General features: G+C 37.6%; 1 protein-coding gene across 1 annotated transcript in view; it reads right to left on the bottom strand.

The window, feature by feature from the left end:
- CAPZA2 (capping actin protein of muscle Z-line subunit alpha 2) overlaps positions 1–12,214 on the bottom strand; it is a 382,121-nt gene extending 369,907 nt beyond the window's left edge. Inside the window, exon 1 of the mRNA XM_044088708.1 lies at positions 12,104–12,214. Within this exon, the coding sequence (XP_043944643.1) occupies positions 12,104–12,142 (39 nt within the window). The 5' untranslated portion in view covers positions 12,143–12,214. The remainder of the gene's footprint in view (positions 1–12,103) is intronic.
- Positions 12,215–13,125: the final 911 nt, after the last annotated feature.

Raw genomic sequence — 13,125 nt, 5'->3', positions numbered from 1 at the left:
CATAAGGGATGTTGGGTGTCAAGCCAGCAGTAAATTTCTTATTCCCCATCCAGTGGTCTTGTTGCATATGGCTGGTCAGGTACACAATGAAGGAAGCGTAGTAAGTACTCTGTGATTGGTCAAGTGGACAGTACAGTAGTATAATAACCTCTCTGGACCTAGATGCCATGCTCTTACTTATAAGTAGCGCAACATAAAAAAAAAAAAAAAAAAATTCCCTCACCACAGTAGCCTTGCAGTGATGAAGGTAAGGCTATATCTTTATGCATACCCAGATCCCTAACCAATGTTAACTCTTAGGGTCATATTATCAACATGATAATTAGCAAAGATAGTCGACTTCCCAAAGGGTACAATTATGCATTTCTTTAGCATCTAGTTTAAACAAATCAAAATATAAGGCAGTAATCACCACGCTGAAGATTTCACTTTTATTAAAACAGCAGATAAAACAGTATCAAAACGCTTTTGGGTAATCCCTTCATCAGATGATAAACTTACTAAAAAACAAACATTCTGTAGTACACCATGACCAGATTAAATATTTTACCCTCCTTTTTACTAAAGCTGGTTTTAAAGGGACCACCTCATTCAATCCTGACACTATCAGCTCCCAGTCTAAGAATCCATTGCATCTCCTTATATTCAGTTTCATTCAAGTCCCCCATTCTTGGGCTCTTATTTACAATACAAATAACCATGAACAAAAATACATTATATCCCTATTCAAAGCTATATGCTTATATAATGCGTTGTGCTCTTTTCTTAATCTTATATCAGATAAATCCTGTCTAAGCTTACAATTAGTTTTCCCACATAATACGCAGTACACTGCTGACAGCTGGCAATATAAACAACATTTTGGATATTGCAATCAGCATTCGCAAACAGGAAATAGATCGGTTAGTACTGGGATGGGAAAAACAACTGCCTTGCATAATATGCATACAGGCTTTACAATGTTGACATGGAAATGTGCCCTTCTTAGTGTGATATCCCTTGTAACTAGAAAAGGTTCATGACATAAAATGTCTTTCAAGTTGTTATTTCTTTTAAAAATGAACCTTGGTTGTGTCCCTACAATTCTGGCTACAATATCATTTGTCAGCAAGATTCTCCAGTTATTTCTAATGATATTACATATACCACGTGTCACTACTGTAAGTTAAACTCATCTGCATCCCCATGCTGTCACCATTCTCTTGAATATTAACACTATTGGGTTGCTCCTTTCCCCTATATAGCCATGGTTTGGCTCTGTGAGCCCTATATTGTTTGCTACTTTTTAGTTCTTTGTTCAATACTTTTAGTGTAGCCCTTTTTGCAAATTGTTCTCTAAAGAGTTTAACTACTGACAAAAGGAACCATTACTAGTGCATATTCAAGATATTCTACGGATTTCTCCCTTAACTATGTTTTGAAAAACATACATGGGATGCATACTATCAAAACTGAGCATACTATTAGTCCAACACGTCTTTCTATAAAGTGATGTATCTATATCCCCAATTACTTTTCTTGAAATGAGAACATCTAAAATAATCAATACTGGTACAGGAATAATTCAATGAAAATCAGATAAAAATTTGTAGTCTATTCTAAATACGTAACAAAGAATTTTAATTCGGTTATTGCGCCTTTCCATAGGAGAAGAAAAAAGAGAGAGTCTACAAATCTGTTGCAGAATAATAGTTTGTCTTTCCACTCATGCTCAGAATCAAACATTACCATGTCTTCCCAATATGCCAAAACCAAGTTAGCATATGTATTTGCGCAGGGCATCCCCATTGGTATAACTCGTTTCTGGCAATAGTAATTACCCTGGCTAAGAAAGACATTCTCCAGTACCAGTCTCAATAAAGAACATAAATGAATACTTTCATGTATATGTATGCCAGTTTCCTTACTAAGTATCTCACCTACAGCTGCAATACCATACTCGTTGTCAATAACAGTAAATAGATTTTTTACATACAAAGTAACAAACATATAGCAGGTTACATTAATTTCCCCGTAGATATGTGCCCAGTGATTGTAGTCCAGCTGTATCTTTTAAAATTCTGGGAAAATCTTGCAAAACTAATTTAAGGGTGCATTCAATCCAGATGGAAATATTTTCCGTTACCCATCCCCTACGTGATACAATAGGTCTTAGGGGTAGTGTGTTGGGATCTTTATTAATCTTGGGAAAGGCTTTAAAGACAGGAATAGTGGGATATTGTATATATAAGAAAACAAATAACTCATGATCAATCCTGTTCTCTCCAAATTTTGTAATGACACATGCACTTTCCGAATAAAATAATTTACCATGGCTGGCGATAGCTGAAGAAAAGTCTGTCTGATAGCAAAGAATCTTATAATACTCAGACTGATCTCATGCCAAGTACAAGTTCATATTTGGATTTTTGGCAGTACCTTCAGTGGAAGAGGCAATTACTTCTTACTTTGGTAACATCTAGACCATGCATGGCTCTAGCACCATTTTTAGTCGGAGACAGGCCTTCTTGAAGTATGGTAGTGTCTGCAGGAGAGTCACTGATAACCCCTAGCTTGCAATTACCAGTCTGGCAATTACAAAATGTTGTATTTTAAAGTGAAGCTTTCATGTATTTGAATTGTTTACGTGGAGAGAGAGAATTACCAGGAATTGTGACTTGTAATGGAACATGCAAGTTGAATTTCAGTTTCAACTGCAGCTTAAATATAACCTGCATGATCTTAATGTGCCACTTCACAAAGACGCATTATATTCCATTTCCTATATACGCGTGTGTATACACGACTTCTTTTCAGAGCGAAGAATACAGCCACATGTCCAGAACTATTCAGTTCTGAAGTAATGCCAACATAAAGCAAACAGTTATTTCACTAGACAAAGAAAATATTTTTTTTGTGACTAAACACAACAGACAAAACGCCATGTCTTCAGGGATAGAATGCTGCAGTCAATTTCAGCAACGAGCTGCACTGAAATTCCCAATTTAAACAACAGAATGACATCTTAGGAAATTATGTGCTTGGATATCCTGTAGCGAGTCTGAACACTTAATAAAATTCCTGAAAAGGCAGCAGACACGTCTTTACAATTAGATATCAAACATACACCAAGTCAGGCATTCTGCTATTGCTGTTTGGATGCTGCTTTGCATGCATTTTCGACTGGAGTGGGTAGGATTTCCTGACAAGTGTAGAACGCATATTACAGCCAGAATACATTGGTACTTAGCTGTCACTTAAAATCAGTGGTACAACTTATTTACCCCCACCAAAATGACAATTTAATTTGTCAGCAGAGGCATGCAATAACCAAAGCTCCCTATAGCAGAAAAACAATGTAGTGAAAGCAAACTTCAGCAGAGGGATGCACTGAAACCTACAATGCTAAAACAGTACAGCTATATAGTGTACCTCAGTGTCCAAAGAAAATTTCCTGAAACTTTTTTCAGAAACTCTCAGAGGAGGATCAAGATCTTGCCTTTTACACACGGGCATTCACAGTCATTTAACAGCATCAATCTGGCACATATTAAACTCTCTTTCAGCTGGGACGGACAGATGATTACTTTGAACATGTCCAGAACACTTCTCTAATGAGATGGCATAACATTTGAAATGAAAACAGTGTTTCACCAGACAGACAATTTGCATTACAGCAAATATGCGAAAACAATTTTTCACTTGGGGAAGGATGGGTTGATATGGTCAAATTCAGCACCAAGATGCAGTGAAATACCCAACAGACAGAACACAGCAGTCTCAGATGCTTAGTGGCCCCAAGTGACTACATTTCCTACAAGTTTAAAAAAATCAAAAGGATTTGAGATGCTGCCGCTTAACATGTAGGGTCACTTCAATGTTACAGTGGCACACTACACCCAATTTTCATTGGGGTTCAATATAAGACACTACACCCAATTTTCATTAGGGTTCAATATAAGATGCGCTCAGGATGAGGAAAGCAGTCCATCAAAGTTAAGCAAGTGCAGTGAAGTACATTGATGACGTTGTATGCATATCTATCTCTCTCTACACACACGTGTGTATATACATACACACACACACATACATATATTCACTCACACAAGCGAGGAGTATGTGTTGAGGGGTTGAAGGGAGAGAAGGTAGATTATGTGGGGATAGTGAATCATGAAGTGCAATGGATAAGCAAGGATAGCTATGAAGAGGATGGAAGAATGGAACAGCTGTTGGTCCAGATGACATACCTGTGGAACCATGGAGGTGTTTAAGTGAAATGGCAGTGGAGTTTTTAACCAGATTGTTTAATGAAATCTTGGAAAGTGAGAGGATTCCTGAGGAATGGAGAAAAAGTGTTTCGGTACCGATTTTTAAGAATAAGGGTTATGTGCAGAGCTGTAGTAACTACAGAGGGATTAAATTGATCAGTTACAGCATGAAGTGGAAAGAGTAATGGAAGCTAGGTTAAGAAGGGACGTGATGATTAGTGATCAGCAGTATGGTTTCATGCCGGGAAAGAGTACTACAGATGCGATGTTGGCTCAGAGTGTTGGTGGAGAAGTACAGAAAAGGTCAGGAGGAGCTGCATTGTGTTTTTGTAGACTTAGAGAAAGTATATAACAGGGTGCCTAGAGAGGAGTTGTGGTACTGTATGAGAAAGTTGGGAGTGTCAGAGAAGTATGCATGAGTGGTACAGGATACGTACGAGGGTAGTGTGACAACGGTGAGGTCTGCTGTGGGAGTGACGGATGAGTTTAAGGTGGAATTACATCAAGGATCAGCTCTGAGCCGTTTCTTATTTGCAATGGTGATGGACAGGTTGACAGACGTGATCAGACAGGAGTCCCCTTGGACTATGATGTTTGCAGATGACATTGTGATCTGTTGTGAGAGTAGAGAACAGGTGGAGGAGACCCTGGAGAGATGGAGATATGCTCTAGAGAGAAAAGAATGAAAGTCAGAAAGACTAAGACAGAATATGTGTGTGTGTGAATGAGAGGGAGGATAGAGGAATGGTGAGGATGCAAGGAGTAGAGGTGGCGAAGGTGGATGAGTTTAAATACTTGGGATCAATAGTTCAGAGTAATGGCGAGTGTGGAAGAAAGGTGACTAAGGGAGTACAGGCAGGATGGAGTGGGTGGAGAAGAGTGTCAGGAGTGATTTGTGACAGACGAGTACCAGTAAAAGTGAAAGGGAAGGTCTACAAGAGGGTAGTGAGACCAGCTATGTTATATGGGTTGGAGACAGTGGCATTGACAAAAAGGCAGGAGTTCGAGCTGATGTGACAGAGTTAAAGATGTTAAGATTTGCACTGGGTGAGACGAGGGTGGACAGGATTAGGAATACGTATATTAGAGGGTAGCCCAGGTTGGAAGGTTTGGAGACAAAGCCAGACAGGCAAGATTACATTGGTTTGGACATGTGCCGTGAAGGGATGCTGAGTATATTGGGAAAAAGATGCTAAGGATGAAGCTACCAGGTAACAGGAAAAGAGGAAGACCTAAGATAAGGTTTATGGATATGGTGAGAGGGGACATGCAGGTGGTTGGTGTGACACAGCAAGATGCAGAGGACAGGAAGAAATCGAAACAGAAGATCCACTGTGGCAACCCCTAACAGGATCAGCCAACTTAAAGCACAGTTCTACTGAGGTCAGGAAGCAGGTTAAACCATAATCTAGACTGCCAACACAGTTCTCCAATTTCTAGCAAGTTATTCACACCCCCTTGACTATAACTGGTTAGTTTTAGAACATGACTTGGGTGCACATCTTTTTAAACAGTTCTGTAATGAGAGTTGTTACTCTGAAGAAGTCTTGATTAAAAAAAAAAAAAAAAGAAAGAAAAAGGGGATTTTCCAGTCTGGTGATTCCTTTTGTTTTGTTACCATTCAGCTTACAACATACACATTTTATTTCCACACAGTCTTTTTCAGTCTGGCGATTCCTTATTTTGCACATGCCTTACAACATACACATTTTATTTCCGGCCAAAAATCTCTATGTACACTCAAGTCGCAATATCATTAAAGCATTCTTATATCAGAAGTAAAAATATCCATCTTCACTCAGAAAAGAGTGGCAGTTTGTCAAGTTAAACACATCTGACATGTGCATTTTGCATTCCCCAATAACCAATAGCTCATTCAATGTGGTACATTGCTGCTGACTGTCTGGGTACCTTGTCCTTAAAATTGTTTAAGGACATCTTGAAGCAGCATAGAAATACTGACATTTGTAAGCTGGGACAAAAATGGCCACAACAGCACAGCTACACTCTCCTAAAGAGTAATAAATACTGTTATGACTTCAGACCTAATAGCAGCATACAACTCTTGCATAAAGGTAATATATACTACTACTACATAGCTTCTAAATTTTTGATTTGGATTGTCAATTTTGCATACATTGTATAACTAATTTTTCTCACTTATTTTGCACAGTGTAAATACTTTGCTATGACCTTGTATTACCTGCATGAACTCAGAAAAAATGCATTTTCATTATATTTGTTACCAAATACTTCTAGTTAAGCTAAATTCTCTCTTTTCTGGAGCTTTTTTCCCCCTGGGTCTCCGTTGAAAATGGGTTTCCAACCCAGGTCGGACACTACCCAAGTTAGCAAACGTAAAAAAATGTTTATCCTTCTTACATGTAGTGGCATAACAAATACATTAAAATGCATTTATTCTTTGCCTTTGATGCTAAAAAACACAATATAAATGTAATTTACAGGATCTAACTAACATTAAATGACAGCATCTCAAACCATTTTGGAGACACAAATGGATCAAAAATTTCAAAGAACAGCCAGTACTTTGGAAACAGTAGTCATTCTAATCCTACAGAAAGAAAAAGCCATAGCAAGCAAAATTACTCATTCCTCCTCTCCCACCATCAATATTAAAATTCTTAAGTTGCAGACAGTATGTAGGTTCATATATAGAAAACATAGCAAACATTTATTTTTATGCACTATTTTTCCACAATTTTACATGAATTGCTCAATTCCTGTCTTCACTTAAACCTCACACCTCCTCCTGAACATTATTCTGCAAACCTCACACCTCCTCCTGAACATTATACTGCATGTATATATAAATAAAAGTTCCCACAAATTCCATTTGTTTTATGTAGTTCTCATTCCCTTTTCTAAAGCTACCATTTTTGTTCATTTACATTCTCTGCATTATTTATTACTTCAATTACAGATGGTTTAGGACTTCCATCTTCTAGTACATTTTTTTGTTGTCAGTCAACAGCATTATACTTTGTTAAACCTTACCATGTCTGGGCAATTCTGATTCTACATCCCAGCTCGAGAGTCATTTCAATTTTCTTAGTTACAACCATTTGCTCCCACAACATTTAACATTTGTTACCGGGAAAGTCCGACTGGGACAGAGCCTATTTTCAGGGGAGGCCTGGGAAGAAATGCTCCAGACGCATGTCTTTGGAATGTGGGAGGACATGCAGACTCTGCACAGAAGGCACCCCAGACGATAATCAAACCAGAGAGCCTCTTGCTGTTACGCGACAATGCTAACCACTGCATTGCCCAACATACTCTAAGGAATTGTTTAAAGTCTGCTAAATCATTAACCCCCCCCCCCCACAAACAAAAAGCATGAGCCCAATTAACTCTTTGTCCAGGGGAGGCCTGGGAAGAAATGCTCCAGACGCATGTCTTTGGAATGTGGGAGGACATGCAGACTCTGCACAGAAGGCACCCCAGACGATAATCAAACCAGAGAGCCTCTTGCTGTTACGCGACAATGCTAACCACTGCATTGCCCAACATACTCTAAGGAATTGTTTAAAGTCTGCTAAATCATTAACCCCCCCCCCCCACAAACAAAAAGCATGAGCCCAATTAACTCTTTGTCCAATCACATCTCCAGCATTTACTACCTACCCGAGGAATGCTTTAAAACCAACTTATTCTGAAGTACACAAACTACATCTCATCTTCAACAACTGATGGGATTCTCCTGGCTATTAGAATACTTACTACTCAAGCAGGCAGCTGATACAGTGGCACAGTGGCATACAATATCAATCTCCCCTGTACTCATGAAATACATACTGCACAGAAAACTGCACAGAAAACAATAATGGCTTCATCTGTCTAATCATATCAGTTTCCGTTTCCTAAAGAATAGCTGATCTGCCATTCCATTGCAAAAAATACCCAAGCTACTTGTACCCCTTAAAGAACAGAATTACCAACTATCTTTTTGTACATTCACAACATACGCACATCTTATCAAAAAATAAACTTGGAATTTTATGAGATCCATGGTGCAAAACCTTAAGTGACAGCTGGCAGGGACAGCACACTATGCTAGCCTTTAACAAAAAGAGAAACAATACCAAGAAAAAAGGAGAAGTTTCAATTTATGAGCTAGTTTCACAGCTACTCCAAAAAGAAATGCTAGTTGGAACTACTATTTTGCACTTCCTTAAAGAGTTCCCCATACAAGCTCTTAACACTTGCATTGTAATTAATCAGACTGGGGGAGGAAGGGGTGCCCCCCCCCCCAGAAAACATTTATAAAAAGGAAAAATTGCTCCCAAAACAAAACCACACTACACTCCCCATACAACTCAGACAATACAGCTGTATAAATAAATAAATAAATAAATTAATTAATTAATTAATTAATTAATTAATTATCAGGCATCCTTGCCGCATAATCAAACTGAAAAATACTAAAACATTTTATGAACCACCATTCTGTTGCCTTACCCAACTTATCAGGCTTTTTTAGGTGGCTTAGCTCCCATTGATTGATAAAGGCACACCAGCTGCTTTAGTACCAAACACCTTAAATGCATACAGGACTAATATTTTATTACAGCAGCCTTTTCCCAGTAAGCAGTGCTTGCCCCCCCCCCCACCCCAAGACAGTTTCCCGCAGAACTCTACCAACAAGTTAGGAAGCACTCTCAATATTTTATTTCCTTTTGACAGACAAATAATATGCTATCCAAAATATGGCCTTAGGGCATACACTACCAGAAACGTGTATGTCGAGGATCTGAAGGAAAGTGAATCATAACTGTAATATGCGAATCTATACAATCAACCCACCAACACAGTCAAAGCTAGGTAGGAAAAGAAAGTTTGAAAAGAAAGTAGCATCAGTGATACAGATGCAAGCTGAATTTGGAGTACAGATACTAGTGTAGAGAGCAGCTGCAATAACTCTGGTGTTGAGCCTCTGCTTTGGCCTTGCCTGTAAATCTTGAGAAAGTAACTGTACCATCAAGGTGAGCCATAGAATTTTATAGAAGTAACTATGTACTTAGCTCTACTTGTGAAATGTATATATTATCAAACACAATAAAAGGGATTTCCCAACATGCATGCTCACACTGCATGCTCGTTTTTTCAGCCTACATGACTGCAAGTCAAGATAGACTGCCAGAGGTCACCATCATTAGGAAAGGATGCTGTCATCCATATCACTGCCTGCAGTACTAAGAATGCCACATGACAGTAACATTTGCATCTATACTGCAAGCGGAATATTCATACACCAGGAATAAACAGAAAATTAACTCTGCCATATAATTATACGGTTATAAAACCTGATCTCAATAACCTGGTATACTGCAGGGAAAATTCTTTGGAAAGACGGCACGGGATATATGCCTGCAAACTATGAATGGTACACTATTGGAATTAAATTTCCAAGCTAGATGCAACAGAAATCCAAGGCAGAACATTTAAAAATAATAAAGTGTAATCACCATGCAAAAACAGGGAGTTGCACTTTTTTTCTTCTTCATATTAAAAAAAAAAAAATAATAATAAAGTGTAATCACCATGCAAAAACAGGGAGTTGCACTTTTTTTCTTCTTCATATTAAAAAAAAAAAAATTATGGAACTGGACATCAGTCAAAACCAGCAAGCAACTCAAAACAGACTTGCCACAAAGACTTCAAAATTACTGTCTACTTTCATCATTAATACCTCTGGCTGTAATTTATCAACTATTATAAGACATTTTTCTTATTTTCCGTCAGCTGACATTTTAAAATGCACCACACACGCAACTAGTGAAAGCCCTAGCACAGGACATGCTTTCTCAGAATGTAACACTCTAGGAAATAAAGTGTGAAACATAAGTTTACAGATAGGGCACGTCATTGTGAAATACTCATGTCATTTACTCTCTCTGATACAAACTTTGTCCAGTTCAGGGTTCTAGGGAAGCTATCCTGGTACTCAAAAGAATGCAAGGGAAACAGATTTATCCTGGACTGGATGTCATTCTATCACAGCAAAAACAGTCTTTTCCACATCTTGAAGTATGTGTAACTTAATGGTAAAAAAAAAAAAAAAAAAAACAAAAGCACCAAAAGAAATCGAACACTGACAGATAAATACAACCTTCTTAAATGATATACAGTGTAACAAGAGGAAAAAGCAAACTGGTTAAAAACCATGTCCACAACAGGTTTGGAAGCACCTCATATCTTGGAGCACAAGCCTATTTTTTAAAGGATTTAAGTTACAATGGCACATGCTCCAGCAGATAAGTGTCACACTCGATACTTCTACCAACCATCTGCTTTGAAACCAATGGATAAAGCAACATAATAAAAAAAAAAATAATTCAAGGATGTCATTGTCTAGGTTATTTAGGGATTCAATAATCAATAAAACAAATCTGTTGGATTTCCAGTAGAGTTAACTACTACAAATTTCAAAATAAAAGCTTAGCAGGGAATACCAAAGGAAGTCCTTCAGTACACATGCTATAGCATAACGCTCCACCTACATCCTAAATAAAAACTTGATGCTGGCAAGCAAGATAATTCTCTGCTGAATAGCAATAAATAAAAAAGTAGTGAAAGTCCACTGCAACCAGTGTATTAGCATTTAATAACAAAGTCTGTGACTCACAAAAGAAAACACTAAAAACTACAAAGCTTATAGCCACTGATAAAGCATTCTGACAGGTTTTGCACTACACCTATATCACAATTAGTAACAGCATTCCAGACTGGAGAAAAAAATCTCCAAAAGTAATCCAAATAACTAAAGGGCAGCTCCACACCTGCTCGAATATGGTTTTCAGAACCTTTCATTTTAAATTTATAGCTTGCTGAAGTGTTTGTATTACTGCGTTTACAGACACCATAACTGCATTCGCTTACACATTTGAGGCAAGCAGATGAACTACAATAAAAATCAGTTAAATTACTAATTAAAAACCAACTGCAAACGTATTTAAGCGCCCACCCTTATTCTGAAAATACATCAACCCATGCAATGATAATGGAAACAATTGTGGACTATGTGGATCCTTGTAGTCTGCTATAAAAACTAATACAGTGCGAGATGCAACTCATCGACAAAAAAATTCTATAAAGTAACAGCACCACACCCTAACTCTTTGCAGAAGCAAGTTCCTGAATCAAAGAGCTGCATTAATTCAACACAAACTGTTACAGTTTAAAGCCCTAAACCAGCCCTCAAACTCTCAATTAATTGAATTACGTATCTCCTAGCAATCTGCCCCACAAATGTATCGAATTTATAATATTTAGGGTCAAACACCTATCCATCCATTAAAATTGTTTAAAAAAAGGGCCCAGGTGTGTATTCTGACGCTTCCTCGTCTAAACATCTATCCAAATGGAAGTTAAGTGCAATCACAAAGATGACACAGGAAAAGTACACATGTCAACATGATCACTGGGGGTTAAAAAGGTAAAGGATGATTACTTCCCACGTAAAACAATTTTATAAATACACATTTCAAACCTGTCTAATGTGACCTCCTTTGCTACTGTAAACCAAGCCTATGCTGATCACCAACCACACAAGTGCTTATCACAGCTTTTTTAAACCTAAGCTTCTATTTTAGCGATCAGACCCTAAAAGGCGAGACGACCCATCAGAGACAGTAACGGAAGTAGGGCAGGGAGTGGGGTAGCTAAAAATATAATAGAGGGAAAGACTCCAAGTGGTCATATATTCAAGAAACAGCAGGTAGTTAACCTGTCATTTTGGTTTTCAATACCCACAACATTCTCGTTTTTAAACACGTTATAAAACCACAAGTTCAAGGACTTTTGCTCGTGCAAGCTCATAAAAAAGTACAGCTTACCTTCTCCTCATCGGACAACTGCTCTTCATGATCCGCCATATTTCCTTAAGCTACTACGCTCCTACTCAATGGAGACGTCACCAAGGTAAAAACCCCGCCCCAACGCGCGCTTACAAGGCGGACCCATAGGTCTTTCTATGCGCATGCTTAAAGTCGTTTTAATAGCTTGGTAGTGTAATGTCAAATTAAGTAAAAGCAATGCAGATTTGAGAGTGTAGTTAAGCATTTCATTATTTTTGGCCTTTAAGTATTTAGATTTAAAGATGTTATATTGATAATAAATAATATTATTTAGCAACTACATAACATGTTTCTAAACTATCTAGATTTTTACAGAATGTCCGGGATTTTGCCTCATATTTTGGTCAGTCATACCTCTGAACTGTCCCTGATTTTGAATGAAATTTTAGCCCTGTCCCTCTTAAAACAGATGATTTTTAGAGAAAAGATGGCGAATTACACTTAATAAATAATGAGAATACTTAGCGTTATAGACTTCTTTAACTTCAGAAAACGTATATTAATTCGCATTCTCTTATTCTATCAATGTTTCAAGTTAATAGTACTAATATTTTAAAACTGTCCCTGATTATTTCTGAATTTGCCCTGTTTCTGTTGATATTTGTCCCTGATTTGTTGAGGGCTATGAATTTCAGACTTTATACCCTTAGGAAAATGGATGCTAACCATACCCCTTCAACCTCTTAGATTAAGAAATTTGGACAAAGCCATAAATAATGGGGGACAATGGCCCAAAATAGGGACACTTTTTAAATATTGCTATGACAAACTTAGAAAGTTGATAAAATAATAAGTTTTGCATCAACATGACTTTTTCTGAAGGGTATGAAGTCCGAAATGCAAATATCTGTAATTATTTTCTGACTTCAACCCTCAATGATTTGCCAGAAAAACCACAATTGTATGAGATAAAGAACAAAAATATGAGGCAAAAATCTGGACATTCTATGAAAATCTGTACAGTTGAGAGCTATAAAAGCACAAATCCTATTATTCTAGCA

This window comes from Protopterus annectens, chromosome 11.part0, assembly GCF_019279795.1.
Source record: "Protopterus annectens isolate FY-2018-M chromosome 11.part0, PAN1.0, whole genome shotgun sequence".
NCBI classification, from domain to species: Eukaryota; Metazoa; Chordata; order Ceratodontiformes; family Protopteridae; genus Protopterus; species Protopterus annectens.
This window is presented reverse-complemented; position numbering and strand designations above follow the sequence as displayed.